This window comes from Chaetodon trifascialis, chromosome 23, assembly GCF_039877785.1.
Source record: "Chaetodon trifascialis isolate fChaTrf1 chromosome 23, fChaTrf1.hap1, whole genome shotgun sequence".
In the NCBI taxonomy this organism is placed as follows: Eukaryota; Metazoa; Chordata; class Actinopteri; order Chaetodontiformes; family Chaetodontidae; genus Chaetodon; species Chaetodon trifascialis.
This window is the reverse complement of record NC_092078.1, coordinates 4,762,522-4,787,227: the sequence shown is the minus strand read 5'-3', so window position 1 is coordinate 4,787,227 and position 24,706 is coordinate 4,762,522. Positions and strand designations below refer to the sequence as shown.

Sequence of the window (24,706 nt, the reverse complement as noted above, 5' to 3'; positions counted from 1 at the left end):
TCAGCTGAGACGTCCCAAAAGCCTCAGGGAGGAAGTCTACCTGGGGATCCTCCTGCCTCCGAGCCGCCCTCAACCTCCAGTGTTTCAGGGTCAGGCGAGGACCCTCACGCCATTGCCGTGAAAGATCCCGGGACCATCTTCAGAGTTTCTTTGCTGACTGTCAGCCCACCAGCTCAGAGTGTCCTGCCTCCAACACCAGCTCAGATAAGGGAGCCTGAGGAACCATGCAGCCCCAACAACTTGAACCCAAAGTCCTCTTTTCTCAAGGACTACGCAGATCCTGTGCCAGCTAATTTGCCTTTGGTAGCAGATTCCAATTTATCAGACGCTGTGCCTGAAAAGCAGACAGTAGAGCCGCCCAAAGGACTGCAAGCCCCTGGCACTTCGTCTGGAGAGCGGGGTGAAACGGAGAGAAAATGTGGAGAAAATCTGGGAATAAGTGCTGGAACGAAAACCAAAACCAAACACTCAGAGAGAAGAGAGGTAAAATCCTCACCTGAGAGAGAAATGCAGCATGAGAACAGAGAGACGGCAGCTGAACTACAGACTCTGCTGCTTTCAAGTCAAGTTTCCATCGAGGACAAGGCGTCTCTGCCCGAACCTTCTCTGCAGAGCTCAGGAGTAAAGACGGACGCTCGTTCACAAAAGCAACGACGCAAAGCAGAGGCCATAAGTGGAGGTGAAACTTGGGACAACTTCAGGTCACAGGCTCAAAAGCCTAATGTGTCAAAAGGAACAGTGAAGAAGAGAAAGGTTCAAGAGGATCAGGCAGCAGAGGAAACGCACCACTCATCTAACCCCGAGCCAAGTGGTGGTAAGGAAACAGACCTGACGAGCTTCAGTCCAGTGAAAAGGTGGAAGATAAACTCAGAGAGAGACGAAGAGCAGAAGCCGACATGGAACGAGAAAGATGAGGCACAGCACAGGGAGGACGCCTCAGGCTGTAAACCAAGTCACAGAGAGGTGAAGGATGAAAAGATCTCAGATTCATCAGCTGGACAGGAAACTTCCAGAGGTGGGAAAAGCAGCTCGATGGAAACCAGAGCGAGTTGTAGGGGAACCCACATCCCACATCTTCCCTCTAAGAGACGGACACGGACTTCCAGAAGGTTACCCACCAAGTATAACAACTTCGTGTTGTGCAGAACAAACAGACGCAAACAGCGGCTCGATAAGGAGAAAGGAAAACTGCTCCGAGGTGGAAAGAAGAGGAATCACCAATATGCACTTCGTCCTTTAGTTACATCTCTACCATGAAGACGGTGGAGTCGCAAAGAGCAAACATGGGAAGTAAAACGCAGCAAAACCTCCTTAAAAGAATTCACAGTTTAATTAATAATTAAATATAAACAATATTCATACAAAAATGTAAGAAGGTTCATTTACAGAAATGCTTTCATTTACAGAGTGTTTCGCTTCTTTCTGCAGACCGCCGCCCCCGGAACAAAACGTGAATATCATACAAAAAGAGTGTAATTAAAAGGTAAACATGAACACAACGTCAAGACCTCCACAGCTGGTCTCAGACAAACCCGCCCCCCCCACACACACATGCACGCACGCACACGCACACACCAAACTTTAAAAAAATACAATCCTTTGTCGACGGTTTTTCTGGTTCTGTGTACAACGCTCGGATGCACAGAACCATCTTGCCTGAACAACGTGTAAAAAAATAAGAGAAGAAGAAGAAGAAAACTAAAAATCTTCATTCTGACTTTTTGCTGTAATAGAGGGACCCGTTGCTGTCGCGCATGTTTCCGTTGTTGTTCACTGCCTTCCCATTGGCCAGCCGAGAGCCCGCCTCCTTGGGCTGCAGGTACTCGTTCGCCACTCTCTGATAGGTCGGGTGGCTCGTCAGCACGCGCAGCAAACATTCTGTGGAAAGCAAAGCAGGTGAAACGAGGGTTGAATGTGTTTCCACAGCGGAGGTTCAGTCGAGTGTCATGCGTTTCTGTCCTTCTGCTGTCAGATTACGTTCACAGAATGTGTCAGATGTTCTCTTCACCTCTTTGTGCGACACACTGATTTGTTACAGAAATGTGAGACTGGCCATCTCAGGCTGTTTGGACAGACAGTTTGTGAGCAGCCTATGAATAGCATGAGTCAACCTAAACAAACCTGAAACTTAAAGACATCTCACTGAGAAGACAGGACAGTTCAGTATCCTTAAATCAAACAAAATCCTCATGGAGGCTGGTGCATCACGTGTCCAGTAACAGATACTGGTCACAGGTGGAAAGGTGATGTTTGTGCCTAAATACCCCCCAAAGAGACAATTAAATGAGGGGTATTTGAGGTGCTTGTTGTCTCATTAGCATTAAACTTAGCTTCGCTGGCAGACTCATTAAGACACGTGTCAAACTCATTCCACAAAGGGCCGAGTGGCTGAAGGTTTTCTTTCCAACCAAGCAGCAGCACACCAGACTTGACTCATTTCATTAGCTGATCTCAGTCTTCAGACAGCTGATTGGTCAGACTGCGTGCTCTTGATTGGTTGGAGGAAAAACCTGCAGCCACACGGCCCTTTGTGGAATGAGCCTGCATTAAGACGCTCACCTTCAGTAAGCTGGCCTTGATTGGAGGCCTGAGCGTAAAGCTCAGCAGTGTTGTGCTGGGGAAAACCCAGCAGCGCCCCCATGAGGTCGGACAGCTCCTCTGCACTCAGGCTGCCTCTGCCCTCCCTGTCGAACAGCTGGAAAACAAAGACAGTGCACTCAGAGAAGACAAAAGATGGATTTTAAGAGAACAGCAAACATCAGAGCTTGCTGACCACGTGACTGACACTCGACAATCTCGAGTCAGGAAAAAAATAAAAAATAAAAGCAAATGTGAATAAAGCAACGGGACTTACGGTAAAAGCTGTGTGAAGAAGCGACTTGAAGCTGACAAAGCCTGACAGGGTGGCGACGCTCACGCAGATCTGTCTGAGGTCCACAGATTCATCCTGGAGAAACAAGCGTGAGCAGAAACTGACATATCAAACTGGTTCGCTAGTCAATAAACCACTAAAAAGAGCGTCCGCTCACAGCAGTTACACCAAAACCACAAAACTCCAGAGGACGTTTAATACTTCACTGCAGCTGTTAGTCATCTACAAAACCACAGACGTGAACACCGGTGAAAAAAGTCTCCGTCAGTTCATCGAAACACACAGAAACTGCTCCTACCTTAGAGTAGAAGCCGCAGATAGTGACGGCTGTCCGTCTATCTGTCAGCCCGAGAACAGAGGCGAGCTCCTCCACGCTGGCCTTTGACCCCTGAGCTCCTGATTGACACCTGTCAATCATTCTGTCCAGCGCTGCTTCCACCTCATGAGGCCCCAGTCTGAGAGAGATGAAGATGGTTAGAAAAAAAAAAAGGGGAGGCCAGGAACCAAACAACAGATCTTTTCTTACCCGTTTCTGTCTAACAGTGAGAGCGTTTCCCTGGCAGGTGACTCCAGCGGAAGAGAGAGACCCCCCAGTTTGTTGACAGGAACCCGGCCCTCCATCACATAATCTGTGGCTGGGACTCCGAGGGCCCTGAAGCGCAGCAGACAATGAGAGACATCAGACATCACAATATGTGGCCAAAGCGAGAGGTTTACGCTCACAACCATCAAAACAAGGCCGCGGTGTTTAGCTGATAAACAGCGGCAGCTGCGTTCAGAGTCAGGAGGCGGAGGGATGACACGAGCGCTGCTGTAAGCGAAGTGGTGCTGGTTCACTTCTGATGTGGGCCAACAAAAACAAGCCATGCACGTCAGTGAAGTGCACTAAATAATACGTGTGGTCAGTGTGAGTTTATACCAGCACCGCTCCTCCTCAGTGCACGTTCAAACACACAGAGGCAAAATAAAACGTGGAAAAGACACGTTAGTAACCTCTAGTGGCAGATGAGGGGAACTACAACAACACTGAAAAACTGGACTCCCAGTGCTTGTTTTATTTCTTCCAGATTGAGAGATCACACGGTGGGTTATCAGAGCATTGTTTGGCCAGCATGTTAGCAGCCACGAACACGGCAGATGAAAGGCCGACGTCGCTCAAAATAACTAACTAACGAGCAGAGAGGGCATCTTTGCTGTAGATCCAACAGCCAGTAAAGGATTACTGACTGCGCCCGACGGTGTTAGAAATCATAAACTGCACTGCTTACTTGGCCATGAGCTTCTGGACGTTGTCTGCGTACAGGTTGGGGTCATTCCTCTCCTCCTGGGAGGGGTTGTAAACTGGCAGGAACTGCAGCACAATAAGACATTTTTAGTTTCAGCAGCAGGCAAAGGTGGAGCAGGATGAAGTTTTAAACATCGGATCAGGATTTTAATATTCACATGTTTAATACGTAACTAAGACAGAGGTCAAAAACAAGGTTTGGAGCATGTGTTAAGTTACTCTTTAAAGACATGTTTGGGCAAAATGTGCCACAACTTGTCGGGTGGACGATCTGGTCAACCTCTGGTCTCACCTCAACAGTAATGTTGGTGTAGAGCTGTGAGGCTGTGTGCCACAGCGCCTCAATCCTGATGCACAAAGAGTCAACATTAGATTTCACGTAGAAGAATCAATACAGTCATTGTGTTACTACAGTTCCTAAAAGAAAATATAAATCCTGTCAAGCTACAGCTGGTCACGAAAACCACAACGCAATAAAGTGTAAAACCACCACACCACATGCACGCCGACATAAGAGAACTAAAGTTTGGCGGTGGACTGGAGCGGCAGCATGGCTACAGTTTTCTATTGTGCTGCGTAATCTGATACGGCTGCGTATAAACCGCATCACGATAGAGGGCATTCTCTGGAGAAGCTGTTGAGAAAATGTTAAAAGGATGAAACAACCAGTGAGAAATGTTTGTATTTGGCTACTCCAGCAAAGTGCTGCCACAGAATAAACGGTGCGACAGGATCTCTGAGTTGTTAAAATTATTTCCCACGCTCACTCAGCTTCCTGCCTTTGTACGATTCCAGTGCTGAAATGAAATGTCTCGCATTAAGCTGATGGTTAGACTGGAGACGGCAGGTGGAGGAACTCACCAGGTTGTTCCTTTGTACGTCCAGCGAACAGTATCCTGAGGAAGAGTCATAAAAAGGCTGATCAAACAGTGGTGGAGTATCCATGGCAGAGGAGAGGGTGGACAGTTTATATGGCATGTGTATTCTGGACATTTTCCCCTACTACACACCCCGACAGCAACCAGTATGCAAACACACCGGCCTGGACAAACATTACAGCATGTTTATGAGCACAGCTACAGCCTGATAAAACGCACAGCAGTGCTGCGAACACTGATCTGTGGACAGCGGCGTGACAGGGAAGACACGGCAGATACAAACGAGCAAAACAAGCTGCAGCAACAGAACGGAGCGTCGCTCTCAGGTGTGAATCTGTGAGCATCCTGCATGCAGCCCCTCAGATTCGACAGAGGACAGCTGTTCTAATGACGGCGTCCTTAACATCGTCTAATTCATATCTGAATGGAGGAAACCTCTGACTCTTTAGCGTGCAGTAAAAAACCGCTGAGTCTCTGCTTCCTTAAACCCCTCAAACTGTGCAGCTTTGAGCTGTGAGGAGCAAAGTCAGCCATCTTTAAAACAAGGGTGGACATGCATGAATGATGCAGCGGTTCACCTCCAAACTCTTATTCAGTGCACGTTTCATATAAAATGAGATGTTTTCTGTTCCTTAAGTTGTGGATGTTTGCAGCGTTATAAGCTTTTATAAGCTTTGTATAAATCACTGATTAAAGAACCGCCAGAAAGGATTTACTCTAATGTTAAATAAATGTTTGTTTACAACCACAAATCAACTTTGACCTCTCGAGAGCCCAGTTCTTCCTCTTTAAAGAGCACACATGGCAGCAGCAAGTTATCAGATGTGTCGTGTTTAGAAGCAGATCAACCTGACTTCACTCACCAGCTTGTTGGGGTAACGCAACAGAACAGGTTGGACTGGGACTCCAGCGAGGAAGGCACCTGATGACAGGATTTAAAAAAAAAAAAAAAAGTGAGTGGAGGGGCTGAAATGAGAAGGGGCAACACTGTAGACAACAAAGTTAAAGCTGGAGTTGGTCACGTTGGAGAAACCAGTGAAAGCAAGCTGGATTTTTAATAGTACACGACCAGAACAGCCCGTTCCCTCCCTTCATGCCACTCGTTCATTCACTGATTCGTACAAACAACGAGCTGGTGTGTGTGTGTGCGCGCCGTCGTTCTGCAGGAAAAACCAGCTGCCTGCTACTCACCGGGTTTGAATTTGATGAGAGCGCTGCCGTTAGTCGTGGTTCCCTCGGGAAACATCAGCATCTAATCAAGAGTGAAACGTGACAGAGGAGTTAAGACACTGTGCACGTGCAGCAGGTGATTTAAGAGCAGGCACGTCCAAACTATTGCACAAAGGGCCGAGTGGCTGAAGGTCTTCTTTCCAACCAGACTTGACTCATTTCATCAGCTGATCTCAGTGTTCAGACAGCTGATTGGTCAGACTGGTTGGAGGAAAAACCTGCAGCCACACGGCCCTTTGTGGAATCACAAAGGGCCGTGTGCCTGCGACTGAAAGCATCTTCAGGCCAGTCTGGCTTCTTCTGCACCGAGGTTGGTTTCAATATGCCCAAAACACCTTCTGTTCGCACTCAGCGAAATGTGCACCAGGCCTGACCTGAGGTTACTTTCCAAACTGTAATTAAGGATGCAATGAGGAATGTGCTCTCTGGAGGCAGCAGAGAGTGTTGTTCCCATCCCAAACACTTCATCTAATCTTCATCAGCTGTTTGCTCACGCTGGAGGAAGGATCCAGGAGGCCATCATCAGCAGAGACTCAGCTCTCTCTGTGAGGCTCGCCGTGCTGTTTTCCTCATATGGGAGTAACTGCCAGCCTGGTAAACAAGACTGAAATGCCCACAAGGTGCAGCAGAGCTCACCTGAGGCCAGTAGCCATCGGAGGTCAGCCTCTCTGTGACCTGGGCGACAGCCTTCCTCCTCGACTCCGGGTCCTTTCTGCTCACGAGCACGGATTGGTTGAACTCGAGCAGAGCTGAAACACACACACACACACACACACACACACACACACACACACACACACACACACACACACACACACACACACACACACACACACACACACACACACACACACACACACAGAAACAAAACGGTCAAACGAGGTGAAAAATCAGAACCAGAACCGAGGGAGGAGTCCAGAGCGAGACGGCCGGGAGAGCGAGGCAGGAAGTGCCAAAGCAGGCAGAGCAGATTAGAAGCCAAGCAAGTGAGTCATTTGTTTATCTTTGGACTTCCTTACAAACTTTAATTTTCCTTGACCCGTCTATTTCAGATATTACTGCCGGCTGTTTGCATAAAAGGTGGCCAGCACACTGCAGTCTGGCATTAAAAACAAATTTGGTGAAACGTTAACTCACGCAGGCACGCTGAACGTTGTCATGTTCGATGTGACTGAGTGACTAAATCCTGCCTGATTGGAGCTCTGTTTTTTCCTCGTATAACTCATTTTACACTTTCCTCCGCCTGCCTTCTATCACGCCTGCCCAAACCGATTTTCCATTTCTCTTTTTCCACCCTTCCAGACTTCCACTCTCCCGTCTCCTCTGTGCAGTTTCGATGCTTTTAAGTGGACTCCAGTCCTTTTGGGTGTAAAATGTCGTCACCGAAAACGTGTTTCTAGCACCAGATCGTCCTTGAGTGAATACATTAAACATCTGATTACCACTTTTGCTGATTAACTTTCCGTCATCTGTAGTTTAAGAAGCTGTAACAGCCAAAGACGAGTCCTCGGTGTGTGTCTGATGAACCCAACCACAGCCCCTCACCTCCTATGACCGGCAGGCTGGTGTTCTCTGACCGCGACACCACCGTCGCCAGCTGGGCCGGACACAGAACCAGCATGTCCAGAAAGCCGCTGTGGGGCGCCACCACCAGCACCGGCGCCTCCTTCAGGTCCGCCCTGCGACCTTTGACCTTCACCCACAGGAAGCCCAGGGAGACGAAGACAGCTCGGCTCAGCAGCAGGATGATCGGGTGGAAGAGCCAGCGCCGCCAGCCCTCGACGGGCCGAGAGCGTTCCTCCTCGGACAGGCCGGCCAATCGCAGCCGGGCAAGAGGCCACATGATGAGGAAGAAGAGAGTCGCCAGGGTGATGCGGAGAGGGAAGAGGATGCTGCCCAGGATGACGCCCTGAGGATCAGAAGAGGAAAGAGGAACATTTAAATCAGCATTCATGCCTGCAGGGGCAAAGACGCGGTCCAATCACACGGCTCATACTGAACTTTCTAATATGGCTTTAACACTGTGAACAAACTAAAGCGGACTTCTGATGTATATCCAGTTTGATTGTACATCCACGGCTGCTGTCCGATGAGATGTTTCACAGCGGACCACAGCTCACTGTCTTCATTCACCGTCAGTCCAGACGGTTTTACATGGGACACATTACTGATACGTCTGTCGTCTCTTATCAACACGATGACACAAATTTCAGCCATGCTGCCGAGCCCCACTGCAGTGACACAGTTACACAACCGCGCGGTATGCGGTTATCATCTGTCATACCTGGCTATGACAAATATTTACGACTCGTCTGTTTTGCTTAGCACCAAAGTCAGAAGGAGGACTGTCAAAGACACTTTGTTCTCTTACGGGACACCTCCGGAGAGGTGAGGGCTCATACGAGAAACGTGGAAAACATAAGGAGGAAGAAAGTAGTAGAAGGGAACTTGAGGGTAAAGACAAAACTTTAGAAACACAGCATTATTTTCTCAACGACTGCCGGTCAGTCTAATTAGTACCTGATTAATTTCAGGTGGCAGCTTTTGGCGGCTTAATGAAGCCCTTCAAATCATCTAACACAGCTCGTTTGACTCGCTATCAAATCAAAGCTTTTGTGAATTACTCCCGGCTGTCTGTCCCCCCCCCCCCCCCCCAGCTTGTTTAAACCGTGAAATCAAACATGTAGACGTTAATGTTGGACGTTACCCTGATCCTCTGCGCCCTGGTCAGCCTCACTTCGTGAACGAACGGATGTGGGTACTCGCGCGACGCTGACGGACGTTCGTAGCTCTCCATGGCGACGGGACAAACCTGACAAACGACTAAAAATATATATATTTAAAAAAAAAACGGGAAAGAAAAATTAATTTACACTCCTTTATCGGTTACAGAGAAAAAAAAGTTTTAAAAGTGAAGTTCGCGTGTGTTGACAGCTCCACACTTTTTTTTTTTCCTTTGGAAAAACCGTTAAAGTGTCTCGCGCAGTCCGATTTAAAAATAGAACGTTCACCAGAACAGCTCGCGTGAGAAGAAACTTCAGCTTTACTCCTTCCGATCACAACACACGACGATAACAAGCTAAAAAAAAAACTTTACATGGCCTTCTGCCTCCACATCACGAAACACACACGCTGAGGGAAACGGTCCATCCTTTCTTTCTTGTACACTGTCCTCACCTGTCCCGCCCCTTCACGGTCTTACAGGCCGGCCCACAGCGATTCAGGGGTGGGTCGGGCAGTCAAACCGGTCCCTGAAACTAAGGGCTGCTGACACTCATTGCTCACCCCAAGAAGCTAATTAAGTTATGTATGGATACCCAATTGATTTTGAAGCCCAACCCATGAAATGTCAAATGACAAAAAAGACAAATAAACCCATGTTAAGTCAAAAATCAAAGATACCAAGTGAAAGTTACGAGACAATTAGCCTGTACTTGCTAGCTGTAGCCAAATCTTAAAATTTTGACCTTGAGTATCTCTTTTTAATTTTCCTTAATTTACATCCTCCTATATGTATTATACACTGAAATGTATTAAAATACAGACAAGCTTTAGAAATGTATTATTTATCAGGAAAATAACAAGACATAAATAACCCCTGAATGTAAAGTCATCACTTAACTTCTCTTTAAGTTGAAGCCTGTAAAGTTGTTTTTTTGTTTTTGTTTTTTAAAGATGATGCAGTATTTTCATATACTCAAATTTCAGTTTTATTAATGTGCCATCAGCTGACATAAACCTTTATAACACTGATTCTATCTATATATGAGAGCGATTAATATTTACCAAAACCTGCACAGTGCAAGAGCTGTGTTTCATTATATTATTGATGGTGTCAATGGGGAGATTTTTTTGGGTGTCACTCTTTGGAGAGTTGAGCTGGCATAAGAGAGGAAAACAAAAGGAAGAAGTGTCAATGTTATTGCCACACACCCTACATACACTGTACAGACAGAATAGAGAGATATAGGCTGGATGCCTGCATATTCTTGTAACTTAGGTGGAGTAATAAAGCAATCATGTGTTGGATATGCAAAAATCTATCCAAATGAAATTCAAACTGTATGAACGTTCACCCTGTCACATACCTATTCATCCATGACTGGAACAAAAGCCGTTTAAGCTCTCTCCTACTCGCCTCTCAAGTTTTCCCTCTGCCCTACCTCGCCCCTTTTGTTCTGCAGGGTGTTGCTGCTGATACCAAGACCAAACACACACCCGCAAAGAACATAGGACTTGTATGTATGGAAACCCAGTATGGAAGCCCAGAGGTGCCGTGCTTTTTCATAACTTTTTTTTTTCCAAGTCATGTCTTTGCTAATGATTTTATGTTCTCAAGTTACAACTTTGTAGTGCTTTACATTTATGCTGAAATCAGATAAACTATGAATATAAATTTAAAAATATATATTATTTATTTATTCTGTGAACCACTGGCTCATTTTAATATTTATATATACTGTATATTTACAGTATAATTGCATTGACTTTTCTGGGAAATCAATTAGTAAACAGGTTATAGATAAAATCAACGGGTAGAGATATCTAATTTTGGATACTCCAGCCAACTATATACCTGAAAAACAAAACAAAAACAAAGAAACAAACAAAAAACACTGGTGCAACATTACCCATAAAATGACTGTACAGCAAAAACAGTAAACAGTGCAAATGTCCCAGTCAGCCATGAGTCATGGTATGCTTCGTCATATTGCACAATCAGACATGAAAATGCTTAATCATGTTGTTATCTTGAGACATCAGACCTTGTTTTCTTGTGATTATAATCTAGAGCAAACAAATTCGTGAGTCCAACATGACTGTTCCATCAGTGCTGCTGAGGACTCGGAAGACGTTACTGTGAATTCACAACAGATAAACAGAACGTGCTGTGTTTTCTGAAGTTATTTGGTTTGCACTTCTCCACCCAGTTTGAATGAAAACAAGCTCCTGTGTCAATTAACACAAAACATACAACAAAAGGCCAGCTGAGTTTCTTAATTCGACCACACCATGCAGCTTTCTCGAATAATGAAGCGATGACATTTAAGACCTCTGCCACACTTTTTACGACAATTTCATTTTGGCACTTTGCTCACATTGAAGCCCATCTGACATTTATTATTCATTATGAACCAGAATGTTAAAAGTATAACACAGTTTTTTTTTTTCTCCATTCAACGTATTTATTGACACAGTTAAAGGATATTCAGGATTTATTTTATAGAACATTTTCATAGAGCAAATCAGTATAAATTAAACAGACCTATAAATTAAACAGGTTAGTAAATGTTGCTGGCTAGCGTGCTGAACTCGTGTTGACAGAATGAAGTTTTTCACTACAAACTGAGAAACAGAAATAAAGAATGGAAAAAAAGGGAAAACTCTACTGTTATACAACATCTCAAAATGAAAACATTTTACTGACTGTTACCTCCACTTTTAGGAGTTATAGATCAGGAAAATTCTGCCTTGATGAAGTTTGCCCCCCAACACTTGGGTAAAGCTGTAAAATAACCTTGAATTGTGCTGAAAATTTCAACTGGAAAGAAAAATACAGTAGTCCAACAGTAGTCAACAAGATGACCTGCTGGCCTTTAAATCTTTATTAACAGAATCAAAAAAATATAACGAGGAACAACAGAGACATGAAGCAGATCAGCAGGCTGAAGTCACGTTAGATTGTTTCTGTCAACAAAGGCAAACAAATGCGTGCGTGTGTGTGTGTGTGTGTGTGTGTGTGGCGGGTCAAAAGCCGTGCCCCACATCCTGCTGCTGATCGAACGAGCGTCTCGCCTGTTGTCACTGCCCCTGTGGAGGTCGAGTGTGTTGTGGACGAGCGCTGCACAGCTTGGAGTGGGTAGCCGGGCCGCGCGGCGCAGGTGGAGAATGAACAGTATATAACCTCTGTAAATATCTGAATCTGGTATGTGCACGCTCCACCCCTCTTCACAACACCATCCCTCCACCCAGGATCTCCATCCTCTGTTGGGAAGAAACAAAATGCTTCGGTTAGGACAGCAAAAAACATGAAATGAGTCAACTAGCAGAACATTTACACAATGGAAAGATTTTCAAGAATACATCAGGATAAACAAATAAATCACATACAGACTGACAGGATTTGTTTAACATTAATAATTACTAATATTTTTCATGCTATACATCCTGTTTTGATCGCTCTGATGAAGAATCACGACAACACACACCGGTAACTGTCATGTGTGTAGGTGCTGTGTATACAGTTACAGTATGTGCATATAAATGTGGATGAATTTCATGTAAATATGTTATTGTGGTGTATAATGTACGTTTTTATGCATGCGTGTGAGGCTCTGTAAACACTGTGGCAACAAATTTCATTAGAAAAGGACAATAAATTATCTAAATTTAGTAAAGGTAACGTCAGAAGTGGGATTCGAACCCACGCCTCCAGGGGAGATTGCGACCTGAACGCAGCGCCTTAGACTGCTCGGCCATCCTGACATAAACCTCACAGATAATCACGTCTTTTAATGTCACACTCATCGGCCTGTGCCTTGATTTTTCATTACAGATGGTCAAAGTTTTGTTTCTGTAAGTTTTCTAACTTTGCATCATTCTCTCTAAAATAAAACCTTCATTCTTCCCTGTTAGCTTCCACAAAGTGGACGCTCGTCTTCCTGCGGTCCACACGCACTGTAAATTTGGTGACGCTGTTTTCTTAAGTTGCAGCATCTATTTCAAACAAAACTGTAGTCTTTAGGGACAACCAGCAGATGTGCTCTTTCATGCATGCTTTTATGCAGCACATATCTGAAGAATGGGACTATCTTTAAGGGCGTCGTCTGGTGGCTAAATCGCTCATGAGATGAGACGTGTGAAGATTTGAGTTGAGTCTCCACCTCTGCTAAACAGCAGCTGGAAGTGCTGGATTGCATATTATTAACGTGCCACAGTCTGCATATGTGAAGGGCTGTCAGTCAGGAGAGCTGCTGCAGGTTTCTGTTTGACTGTTACTTCTTTTAAAGAGCGATGCGACTTGCCCGCTTTTCTCCCAAATCTACATGACGAGGTCATCTGACAAACATTCACTCTGTTAGATTATTGCTATGAATCAGTTACCACCTGACAAAACCTTTCTTCAGACTGAACACTGCCAAACATTTATACATGTAATGACAACATGGGCTGATTCTGCCCTCTACTGGTCTAAACATGAGCGTCAGGATTTAAGAGGATCAGAGACCAGAGCTGAGTCAAAACCCCATATATTAAAAAGTCTGATTCAGTAAAAGGTTTGGATCAACTTTAAAGAAAAAGGTCAAGTTGATTTTAGAGTCCAGCACTAAAACGAGACAGTCTGCAACTCGCGAAGGACACCAGAAACACCATTTTTTCTACATTTACCTGAGGCGGCTCTATGAAAGCCAGCCAATCAGATGAGTGCGTCGGGAGCAGTCCCATCGACTGGCACTTGTAGATGGCCAGCGCAGAGCCCAGGAGGTTCCCGATCAGGTAGACGAGGCCCTGAAGCCACTGCTGACTGGAGCTCTCCAACAGCTTGAAGGCTGAGACACAAGAGAACGAAGGAGTGAACGAAAGGCCGGACATGACAGCCAGGAAACAAAACACACTGTGTTACTGCTGGATACTCACTGGCAGACATGGACATGAGTGCCTGTATGGGCCTCCAGGCCATCATGCACACCATCATGATGGGGAAGATGGAGATGGTGTTGCCCGACATGTACATGATGAACAGGTTCATGGGGATCTGCTTCAGGGGCCCGAGAGCCACGTCCCAGCAGCGCTGCACAGCGAGGGAAGAAGAGACAGAGGGACAAACCCTGCATGAACGGACCGTCTCTGCTCGACACGTGACCACACGTAACAAAAAAACAAGTGATCTTACTCATTTGGCTTGTGAGGAAATAAACCTAGAAAGAAACTTATCGGAGGTGTGTGAGAAACATAAGAAACCCTCACTGGTGGCGGACACGTCTTTGAAAAAGCTGTCACAGAAGAGAACATATCCAAAGAAGAGAAGTGAAAGAGGAAAGGATCTCCTCCCTGCTCACCTTCTCCACCAGGTTCTTGTCTGTCTCCTGGATGCTGGTGTCAGGGACGGGTTTCTCGGAGTAGCCGATGGGGTAAACGACGTCTCCCTGACCGCCCTGACGGTCACCACGACTCCTGCGGCACAGAGGCGACACAGAGATCAGCTTTTACCCCGGACGGCCGACCGTGACGCCGTTTGTGCTGTTTCACTGTCAGCGGCGGACGAACGTTTAACGCCTGGACAGCCATCAATGTTTTCTGTTTACCTGGTGTTGCCCAAGCTCAGCTCCAGAGCCCACTTCATCCTCCGGGCCCCGCTGCCTCCTCTGGTCGACAGAGCTCCTCCTCCTCCCCCTCCTCCTCCTCCTCCCCCTTGTCTCCCTGGAGACGCCATGGCAACCGGCTGCTCTACTGGACCTCAGAGGCAGAAATCACCTACAGAGATAAAAAAACAACACAAATCAGACAGGTAGAGTCTTTCCCTCTTCTTCAGCTCTCTACCAGCATCTTCTAGTCTTCCTGCCGATGAACAGTCAGTAAACCATCAACATATAATACAATAATATGACACGTATGGTGTCTTGGAAGAACCAAAATAAAACATGAGAGCTTCAAAAACAGTAACGGTAACATACAGTGATTGTTTACAGTGTCAGAAAAAGGTGCATAATCTTTATGTCTTTATTTGTTTTCTATACCCTGATGCTGACAGAAACAACAGTCCAGCATTAATTATGGCTGACATGACAAATACACTTAAATCTTTCAGGATTAGTACTGAGGAAATGCTTCAATCCTTGCACCTGACTGCATGACAAGGTCGAATCAGTGCACGTCTTCCAAAAACAAGTAGATAAAGAAGTAACACGGTTTCCCCTTTTTAACGCCATCTGTAGCGTCATAGTTAAACGCCATAAAAAGCCAGAGGGAGGCTGTTTTTAGCAAATGTTACTGTCCGCTTACAAAGCCGCTTTGATTGCAGCAGCGAGGAACACCGAACAGTCTCTGCTGTGCGGGTTTAACAGCGGCGCCAGCAACGAAGTTCACACCGAAAAGCAGAAAACGAGCACGAGCCGACAGGAAGCACAGCGGGCGCCGTTAGCATCACTTGACGTCGCTGCCGTTCAGCGGCTCAGACGTAACGTTTCATCTAAATACGCCGTCAGAAACATTCAGCTGACCTCACAGAAACATCCAAACGACGGCTGCCTGCTTTCCTTTTCGATAGCTTTTCCGTCGAAATGCGAGGAAATCAAGTCGTTGTGCCGAGGACGGTGACTACTCGACCCCTCGTCGCTCCCAGTTTTCCGGGGCCCGTAATGATGACGCAATTACGCTCATCGATGCGGATATTGCGTCATGGTCGGCGCGTCAGGAGAAACACGTCACTTCCCCTAAGAAAAATAATTGTGTTTATTTATTTGGCATCCTAATCCATGAACATTTCAGCAAGAAATTCTAAGTCCAGCTGCGGATTATTATTTATTTTTATTTAGATTTCTTAAAAAAAAAAAAAAAAAACCTGTTTGGACAAACTTTTCTTTAAAACTAATGAAAAAGAGCTGGTTGTAATTTAACTCACTGTTATTTGGTAAATATTTGAATATTATTTCAAATCAAAGCCTTTATTATTTATTCATATATTTTATGCGATGCTTGGATGCACGGTAACGGGGCTTGTATCTAGCTACTCAATGATATCTGGACACCATCAATTAAAAAAAAGATCAACAGAAAAACACAAATATAAACAAAGTGGGAGTATCAAAAGATTTATTAGCTGGGACACTGTCCCTGGTGTGTGCAGCTGCGTCATATTAAACAACCCATAAGCAGTACAATAGTTTAAACATCTGTGTGCAGTCTTCACAGTCAGTTTAAGGCAGTGACTCTATCTGTACACATACTGACGTGTCATTGAAGCAGTGCAAACTGAATTGTAAAGTGTACGTGCGTTAAATGTTACAGGCACAGTGGTTTTGTACAGTGTGAGCATTACTATCATTAGCTCAGGTAAACTCAGGTGTGAAGACAAGTGCTGCCACCCATCTGACTAGTTTATCAACAAGTTCATGAGTGTGCAAAGAACTTCAGGCTGTTTGTTCATTGGGCATGTTAGACAACATGGGTCACACCGCTGTCCTCACATTTAGCTGATTGTCACATTTTAAATTACACTGTAGTTCTCAGGCACTAGTTTTAAGGCAGACCTTACAACCAGACGTGGACTTGATCCAGGTCAAAGTGGCGCAGTACACCTGAGTTCAGAAAATGTCTCAGATGCATGTCGAGTGTGATCAGATCTTACATTTTCCTTTGTATCCAACATTTCATCTGGGCAATGAAAACTCTCAGTTTGTGCCTCTCATGTGTTATTATTGCATTTGAGGCCCAGAGCGAAGATTTACTGAAAAATACTCTGCAACCTTAGTAACAGCCAGAAGGTCGTTTATGATTCTCAGAGAAGACTCAGACACGTCTTCCTGCTCCTTTTCTACAACGCAAGAAAAATATTAACACATTACTATGTCTGAAAACAGAAAATAATACAAAGTAACACCAAGATAAGCAAAAATAAATGATAATAAAACTCTGTGAAGTTGGTTTATATTGTACAAACTGAGCTTGATAAATTCAGTTGGCAGCCAGGTGTTTGTTTTTCAGAAACTCAGATGTTTGGCTCTGTGACTTGAATGTACTTGTAATGCATGAGAAGCACAAACTGAGGCTGCAATCACCCAGGATGCATTTCACTGCCAGCGTGAGGCTGAAAACATTCTGCTGTCCAGATGATCATTTCATATTCTATCCGACACCTGGTAACTTGACCTGACAGGTAAGACTCAGACTCTGAGGACAACATGTCCGGCGTCCTGCTTCACGCTGTGTGTGTCCACTTCACTTGTAGAGGCTGAGCTCGGGGCTGTGGTACAGGCACATGTAGGCGTCACACAGCAGGCGGCGGGCCGGCTCCCGTAAGGAGGCGGGCTCGACTCTGCTCAGCTCCTGCTCCGACAGGCTGAGGTAGCGGCCCACCTCTGGACATGCCTTCACCTGTGGGATGTTGAAGCCGTTCTCACCGCCTGGAGAGGAGCACACAGAGAGATACGGAGCGATTCGATCACTGTGCCTGTTTTTAGGTTTTGATCGTGCAGCTGCAGTGAGGGGCTCTCACCTTCCCGGTCTGCCATGCTGTCAAAGAACAGCCAGTCGGTGGGGAGGGGCCCGTGCTTCACGAAGCTCACGTAATGGCTGGTCTCGATGCACGTCACCGCAAAGAGGGACATCCGCTGGCGGGTGCAGTGCAGAGGACCGGTCCACGGTCCCCCCGGGACAGAAACATTCACTGGGCTGTGGGACGCCCGCTTCCTGTGACTGTGGACCTGACGATCGACAGAAAAGATGGACGGCGTCGATAAGCAGAGCAGAAAATGAAACTTTTCTCTCTAAATTCTGTTAAAATTTGTGATGTACTTGGAAGGAAACCCAGCAAACGACAACATTAGCTGAAGTCTGTCGGGGCTACAAATGACTATCCAGAGTAGGAAGTGGCTACCTGTGTGTTGCAGGTCTGGCAGTACTGTTTGAGTTGACCTGGCGTGATGTCCAAGTCCTCATAACACTGGAAACACTCCCACTCAGCTACAGCCTGACAGATGCTGCACTGCCTCAGAGCTGCAAAGACAAAGAGACACAAGCTACATTTCACACTGAAATAAGAGCCAAAGTACACAAAACCGAACCAGAACTGAAGTAAAATGCTGCTAACATGTCGACTGAGCGTGCTTACTGTCGTCCAGCAGGTCTGTGATGTCCAGGCTGAGGGTCGGCAAGATGGCGTCAAACATTTTGAAGTCCTTTCCGAAGCGAGGCATGAGCAGTAAGAGGCAGGACGGAGCCTGGAGGGGCGATCGAAGCACGATGTGACCATCATTTTTCACAACATGCACCAAAATCACCACAAGCTCCTTTCCGTTACCTCGACAAACTTGAGGCCGGCGTGGAGGAAGGAGGACTCGAGCAGCGCCTGGACACTGGCGACCCTCATCCGGCTGGACGACGGCGAGGCGAGAGGGATGGGAGAGTCCGCTGGGGAGAGGGGTGAGGGCGAGGAGGGGGAGGGAGGAAGGGCAGGAGGGAAGAGCTGGTAGAGGTGACACTCCTGAGGCTGCTGGGTCATCGATCTGAAAGAGAGGAGGAGAGAAGAGAAGAAGACATTTTAGACTGGAGAGGAGGAAGAGAGCAGTGTACAAAGAAGAACTCAACAACTAAAGCACTAAAATACACACAGGTTAACATTTCATTTCATTTCAGGTGAACTGAATCCAACTCCCAGCATGTAGAGAAGCCTTTTCTACCTCCTTTATACCAACAAAGTCAGGGTGTGTGTGTGTGTGTGTGTGTGTGTGTGTGTGTGTGTGTGTGTGTGCGTGCGCGTGACTGGATGCAGGTAAGAGCCCAACAATTAAAGCGTGAGCTGGAGCCTCGTGAGACACCGCCTGACACGCCGCCGACCGGCTTCCTTTGAGCAGACGGCAGCGAGGTTACCTGATCTTGAGGAGCGGCTCCACTCGGAGGAGCTGGAAAAGCTTGTTGAGGAACTCTTCAGGGTCTGACGGACAGAAAAAAACAGCAGCATGACAGCATTCCTCAGTCTGCTCACACACACACACACACACACACACACACACACACACACACACACACACACATGCAGGTCATGGCAGCTGCAGAGTGATAAAGCAGGGGATCCAGAGGCATGCGCACACACACACACACCTTTCTCCTGGTTGGTGAAGCCCATGTCGCTGTTTGCAGCCTCCAGCAGTCGCCTCAAGGCCATGGTCTTACTGGCACACACGTAGCCATACCTTGGAAACATAACAGCACACAAACACTTATGTAGAAGTACTCGAGGTGCAGTAAAATCGTCTCTGCTGCTTTAATGTGCTGCATGTTACTGCTGTAGATGTTTCAGGTTGAGCTCATTTGAACGACTTTGTATCCTGTTGGCTGCTTTAATCTACAGCAGTGCATCATTTTCTATAAGATCATCGTATGTTTGTCCTGTGAGAACCACGGATCTCCAAAAAGTGTGACGAGCTCAGAAAAATCAGGCTGCTTTCAGCTTTGTGACGATGTATTTTCAGCTGATCAGAGAGGCTTTTTAAAGAGTTTGTTCAGCGGAAGAAGGAGAAGTTTCCCAACTCGTAAAGGAAAACTTCATCCTTCAGTTTAGCACAAACATTCAAATTCATCTCCAAATTTGGAGATAAGTGTTTTTTAACTAGTAACTAAAGTTGTCAGATGAATATAGAGGAGTTAAAAGTAGAATTTTTGCCTCTGAGCCAAAGAAAACTTCACTTGCGGGGCAGCTGGAGATTATGTGATGTAAGAATTCATCTTGTCAGCCTTCTAGTTACACACTTGTGGCTGAACCACAGTGGGTCGGACCAATCAGAGTCCTACAGCACGACTGTTGGCTGCCGAGCAACAACGGCGGTGCCTAAAGAGGTTAGCATAGATGCTCTTCACTGGAAGAGGAGCAAAGAGCAACACTCAAGAGTTCTCCTCTCCTTCCCCATCAAAAGGTTCGTTGATCTGATTGGTTGAAGTCACCTGCCAATGCCCTTTCCCAAATAGTTTCCAAGGACGAGTACGAGTATTACTGCACACACACACTTCCGCACCTTCGCAGGGGGTTGACGATCTCACAGCGCAGCAGGTCCTGAGCTTGACTGGAGTTCTGGTCTGTTTCTGCGTCAGAGGGCCAAAACAACACCCAGTCTGCTGAGCTGCAGCAGGAGAACAGACTGCAGGGACACGACAGAGGGAAGGAAAGAAGAAGCCACACTCTGATTTGTTATGGGCGAATTCAGCATCATTCATACCCAAATGCATCATGGGAGCAGGTCAGTGCTCAGCTCCTTCTATTTATTCTAAAATGAATCACTATTACAGAAGCAAACAGTGTTTCTAATGAAGGATTCAGCACACGTGTTGAGTAACATGTGACACTCGCCCTGATTTCTAACTTTTAAATCCACATTTTTGGCCTGTTATCAGTCAGCTGTGGCCTTCAGTGGTTTTCTGCACCCACAGCTGTGCTTTCATCCTGTGCTATATCGAACATCCTGTGACGCTCTCTGTGACTGCAGAGCACGCGAACAGCCTCAGATTTCACCTGAACAGCGTAGCGTCCAGGTAGCAGGAGTTGAGGTGACCCTGGATGCCCCTCTTCCAGCCCTGGTACAGCTCACTGGCCTCGTCCCCGTCCACGGGGGGGGTGTGGTCCTCCACGCGCTCGCTGCCCCACTCTGCGAAGGCTGGGGGCCACAGAGACACAGGAGACGGCGTTACATATTAAAACTGTTCAGTTATGTTCAGAAACACACCGAGCGATAATCCAAACTGCCGCAGCGTTTTCCTACCGATAGAGTTGCATCGCTCCACTTGATTGACGGGCGTCTCGGGGGCGGGAAACCTGGAGTCCCGCCTGCAGTTGCGAAGCTTGACAAACAGCCCCTTGTTGGCCGGGCAACGGAAGTGACGTTCGCCGAGGTAACTGCCGTCTGTCCCTGCAGACAGCTCCTGGTCCTGAGACACACACACAGGTCCGTTTTCATGAGTCAGTACAGCGACGTTAGCTTGTTGTTGCTGCCAAAACAAAATCTATTTGCTTATTTTTAGGTGATTTAAGGTGGACAGATTTGGCATGTTTAATTGTACCCACTCACAGCAGTATGAGCAATGGTTTGAGGAGCAACAATGAGGAGAGAATCAGAGTCATTGTTTGGGTTAAACTAAACCATTACTGTCAGGATTTACGAGAAACTTGGAAAAGTTTGTTCCATTTCCAAAGAAAATAGAAAACAATACCCACTTTGATTTCACTGGCTCTAGTCTTGCTTTCAAAGATAAAATCTGAATTGTGATGGTAATTTAATCTGTTGGCTAACATTTGGACCTGGACTGTGTTATAAAACCAGGACAAAAACGTCCCGTTCTGATTTTCAGCTCACCAGCTCAATTCCTGCCACTTGCTCTGAAATCCCCTTGATCCGTCCGATCCAGCGAATGACCCCAAAAAGCGGCGGGTCGTTGACTTCGACCATCGACCCCACCTCCAGCTCATCCAGGCCCGCCTCTCCGTCCTCCCCTGCGGCTTCGCCGCAGTCCAGTGACCTCAGTGGCGAAGGAGGGCCGTGCACGCCATTGGTGTGCTGCAGCTGGTCGGTGGTGGTCGGTGACGTCGGGCTGCGGGGTTTGGGAGGCGGGAGAGGAGGAGGAAGCAGGGGTTTGTGGCCGGGCTTCGGCGGCAGCAGCGGAGGGGGTCCGAGTGCTTGTTTGGTGGGCGGCATCAGGGCGACCTTGGGGGCAGGGGCGGGTGGCGACACGGGGCCTGGTTTAGAGACGGGGGGCGGCACTGGCTTCAGGATGGATTTGGGAATTTGGAGAGGAGGGTTGTGACGCTGGGATTTAGACTCTGCGAGGAAACAGAAGTGTTTCTTTAGGTTCAGTTGGGCTCTCTGTGGACACGCACAGCACGTTTGATTCTCATCAGCCATGCAAACGGCTTTGTTGGAGTATTTCATGCACGTAAACTCATTCTGCGAGCGTCTGAGGCCGTGTTGTGTGTTACCTGAGGACACCCTGGAGACTGGCAGAAGCTGTCCATACAGAGGGGAAGGAATGTGGCAGAGCTTCTCTCCTTTATAAAGCCCGTCCCAGTTACCCACAGGAACATCCTGTAACGTGTGACACAGTCAAACACAAAGAGAAGACGTTCACGTTCAGTGGAAACTGACCTGATAAACAGGAATTTAGCTGAGCGGTTCGGATGAAATTTGCTCCATACAAGCTTTTATACCTCAAGATATGTGTTTTCAGTTAAATAAGGTAAAGAATGACGTACAGCAACGGCTCAACTGGTTTCATGCTTTTGTAAAAGTAGCTGTCAATGTTTAAGGCGATATAATCACAGTTTTGTCATACTGACCAGCACGACTCCGACATACATCCCTGACGAGGATCGGCCAGGCAGGAGACCGCAGAAGCGCACCTCCCCTCCATAGACGCTGTCCTCCAGGGGGAAACACACCCGCTGGCCGACGTGGAACGGCGGAGGCGACGCGGGGCCTCGGACCTGGATCTGGTTTTGAGCCGGCACCGACTCGGCTGTGCGAGGGAGGATGCTGCTGGTGAGCGGCTGAGGAGGGCTGCTGGGACGATGATGGTGGAAGCTGATGTGACGACTGGGATGCTGGTTTGGACGGTCGTTGTAGCTGTGGTGCCCGTTGCTGGGGTGATTACTGCCGCTGCGGTGGTGGTCTCGCTCGCGGGCTCGCTCGTGTGCGTCAGAGCCATTGCTGCGGGACCAGTGGCGGAGCCTGATGTGGCTGACCGGGAGGAAGAGGGCACAGGCTTCTGGGCAGCTGAAGAGCCGAAGGCCCTTATAGGAACCGCTGCCTGTCCCTTTTCCTGCAGCTGAACCCTGCAGACGAGACGCACTGATGTGAGCCTCACGAGGCTCTTTGCTCTCCTCACTTCGTGTCAGAGCTGCGTCACGTTGCTGCTCCTCCGTCCAAGCTTACCTTGAGCTGTACTCCAAACACCACAGCGCTGCTCCCTCTGGTCAGCGGCCCGACGTATTTGAGGTCTGCCTCTGCCAGCTCGTCCTGCCGGCCGATTTGTACCCACAGAGGAGCATCGATGGGCAAAGAGATCAACTGCTGCAGCCTCGCGGGATTGCCTGAAAAAACAAATGAAAGCCTTATTTCAGTGGGAGGAAATGACTGATCACAACGGTATTTAGCTGCTACTTAGCTACTAAAGAGCTACTTGTTATTACTACTCTTCCCACTTATAACACTAGCTCTGCCAGCTAACTATCAACGCATTACTCAGCAGTCTCAGGCGGGCCTCTGGATCAGACACAGGCTCCAACAGGCCGCTCAGCTCAGCCGGGACTTCGTGCAGGAACTTCCTCTCCAGTTTTAACATCATGTCATTGTCCAACACCTGCAGGAGAACAATGAGTAGAGAGAGAGACGGAGAGAAATGTGTGGGAGGGAAGAGGAAAGAAATTCGAAATGAGTACCACAATAAGGTACATCCAGCATGTGAAGAGGCGGATACACCTTGACTGAAACTGCAGTCATTTGCAAACAAACTTGTGTTTACCAGCAACAGTTCTGATCCCATGGAGTAATCGCCTTTATCCAATCATGTGTTCACAAAGCGGTGAACCTCGCTCCATCCTCGCTTGTGAACGACTGAGCCTTCCCAGGATGCCCCTTTCATACCCAATCATGATACTCTCACCTGTTAACAGTGAATCTGTTCACCTGTGGAATGTTCCAAACAGGTGTTTTTGGAGCATTCCACATCTTTCCCAGTTTTTAATTGCTCTTGTCCCAACTTGTTGCTGCCATGATATTCATAATAAGCATATATTTGCAAAAATCAATGAAGCTGATGAGGGCAAACATTAAATATATTGTCTTTGTGTTGTTTTCAACTAAGCATTTATCAAAAAGGATTAGAAAGTTCTCACATTCTGTTTAGATTTTACACAGCTTCCCAACTGCTAATCAGTTCATCCTCTTGAGTTGATAACCTGGTCACACTTTCAGACTCTGTTTCTTCAGCCAGATATTAAAATGTCCCTGTTCCCTGAACGGTAAGGCCGCGTGCTGCCTCAAATCATGTAAAAGTACTTCTGTCAATGTGTTCATACCTTGACCCAAAGGCTGTCGCCTCGGCTCTTATCCTGCTCCTGGCACATGAACCCCCGCTGCAGCCGAATGGTACCATCCAGCTGGTCCTGGACCTTCAGGTCGGTCGAGATCAAGAACGTTTTGGGGGGGCGGCGCTTCCTATGCGGCTCGTGGCCCCCTGACATCTTACTCGTGTCTTTATGTGTAATTATTTCACTGAGGATTTAAACCCTTCATTTCTCTGTAACATTAAGAAATATAATCATTTCAAGCAAACGCCGAGAGGGTATCGAAGTGTGGCCGTTTACCTCGAGCGGCGGTAACGCCAGGTAACGACAGTTATTCACTTTAAAAGTTTATTCATTCATGTTCGAACAGAATTCAAATTGTGGATAAAAAACAACGCAGTTACTTTTCCACCATACTGTCGACAAGCAAAGCTTAAAGTGAACGCTGATAAGAACAGTAGGCGTTCATTAAACACTCACCTACTTCGTCCACTCAGGCGTCAACATTTCCCGTCACTTTGAACGGGGCAACGCTTTAATAACAAACCACACCGTCAAACAGGAAGCGGAGGGACTGACACCACTGGGGGCCAATAGCAAGTGAGGTAAGTTCAGCAGGAGTAACTTCAGCCAATCAGAGCGCAGGTGGGCGTTGCAGGGGAAATTCCACACTT

The 24,706-nt window shown here is 47.0% G+C and overlaps 3 protein-coding genes and 1 non-coding gene across 4 annotated transcripts; all 4 read right to left on the bottom strand.

Moving 5' to 3' along the window:
- Positions 1 to 1,699: 1,699 nt before the first annotated feature.
- Positions 1,700 to 9,070, bottom strand: lpcat4 (lysophosphatidylcholine acyltransferase 4). The gene is made up of 13 exons (XM_070993478.1): positions 8,973 to 9,070; positions 7,811 to 8,174; positions 6,902 to 7,014; positions 6,227 to 6,287; positions 5,899 to 5,957; positions 5,019 to 5,053; positions 4,450 to 4,504; positions 4,141 to 4,223; positions 3,399 to 3,524; positions 3,171 to 3,327; positions 2,855 to 2,947; positions 2,560 to 2,695; positions 1,700 to 1,878 (listed from the first exon to the last, which is right to left on the bottom strand). The coding sequence occupies exons 1-13, from the start codon at positions 9,060 to 9,062 to the stop codon at positions 1,709 to 1,711; spliced, it is 1,542 nt and encodes a 513-aa protein (XP_070849579.1). The 5' UTR covers positions 9,063 to 9,070; the 3' UTR covers positions 1,700 to 1,708.
- Positions 9,071 to 11,425: 2,355 nt separating this feature from the next.
- emc4 (ER membrane protein complex subunit 4) lies at positions 11,426 to 15,629 on the bottom strand. The gene is made up of 6 exons (XM_070993068.1): positions 15,487 to 15,629; positions 14,572 to 14,740; positions 14,326 to 14,440; positions 13,904 to 14,057; positions 13,655 to 13,815; positions 11,426 to 12,250 (listed from the first exon to the last, which is right to left on the bottom strand). Exons 2-6 carry the CDS (start codon positions 14,697 to 14,699, stop codon positions 12,215 to 12,217), a joined length of 594 nt encoding a protein of 197 aa, XP_070849169.1. The 5' UTR covers positions 14,700 to 14,740; positions 15,487 to 15,629; the 3' UTR covers positions 11,426 to 12,214.
- trnal-cag (transfer RNA leucine (anticodon CAG)) lies at positions 12,669 to 12,751 on the bottom strand. Its single transcript has one exon. It is a non-coding gene; the product is annotated as a tRNA-Leu (tRNA).
- Positions 15,630 to 16,062: 433 nt separating the features above from the next.
- cyld3 (cylindromatosis (turban tumor syndrome) 3) lies at positions 16,063 to 24,528 on the bottom strand. The gene is made up of 17 exons (XM_070993846.1): positions 24,513 to 24,528; positions 24,045 to 24,265; positions 23,209 to 23,326; positions 22,900 to 23,057; positions 22,305 to 22,799; positions 21,948 to 22,053; positions 21,328 to 21,791; positions 20,737 to 20,902; positions 20,490 to 20,631; positions 19,996 to 20,118; positions 19,085 to 19,176; positions 18,854 to 18,917; positions 18,285 to 18,489; positions 18,096 to 18,204; positions 17,862 to 17,980; positions 17,481 to 17,688; positions 16,063 to 17,388 (listed from the first exon to the last, which is right to left on the bottom strand). The coding sequence occupies exons 2-17, from the start codon at positions 24,207 to 24,209 to the stop codon at positions 17,204 to 17,206; spliced, it is 2,919 nt and encodes a 972-aa protein (XP_070849947.1). The 5' UTR covers positions 24,210 to 24,265; positions 24,513 to 24,528; the 3' UTR covers positions 16,063 to 17,203.
- Positions 24,529 to 24,706: the final 178 nt, after the last annotated feature.

Bases quoted from the DNA above. Each gene is read 5' to 3' on its own strand.
- cyld3 (XM_070993846.1), bottom strand. From the start codon at position 24,209: ATGTCAGGGGGCCACGAGCCGCATAGGAAGCGCCGCCCCCCCAAAACG. The intron at 23,058-23,208 runs GTAATGCGTTGA...TTGTTTTTTCAG, and splicing joins GGCCCGCCTGAGACTGCTGA to GCAATCCCGCGAGGCTGCAG. The intron at 20,632-20,736 runs GTAGGAAAACGC...TGTGGCCCCCAG, and splicing joins GGAGCGATGCAACTCTATCG to CCTTCGCAGAGTGGGGCAGC.
- emc4 (XM_070993068.1), bottom strand. From the start codon at position 14,699: ATGGCGTCTCCAGGGAGACAAGGGGGAGGAGGAGGAGGAGGGGGAGGA. The intron at 13,816-13,903 runs GTGAGTATCCAG...CTTGTGTCTCAG, and splicing joins ACTCATGTCCATGTCTGCCA to CCTTCAAGCTGTTGGAGAGC. The intron at 12,251-13,654 runs GTAAATGTAGAA...TCTTCCCAACAG, and splicing joins CTTTCATAGAGCCGCCTCAG to AGGATGGAGATCCTGGGTGG.
- lpcat4 (XM_070993478.1), bottom strand. From the start codon at position 9,062: ATGGAGAGCTACGAACGTCCGTCAGCGTCGCGCGAGTACCCACATCCG. The intron at 6,288-6,901 runs GTGAGCTCTGCT...ACTCTTGATTAG, and splicing joins CCGATGGCTACTGGCCTCAG to ATGCTGATGTTTCCCGAGGG. The intron at 2,696-2,854 runs GTAAGTCCCGTT...TTTGTTTTCCAG, and splicing joins TTCTTCACACAGCTTTTACC to CTGTTCGACAGGGAGGGCAG.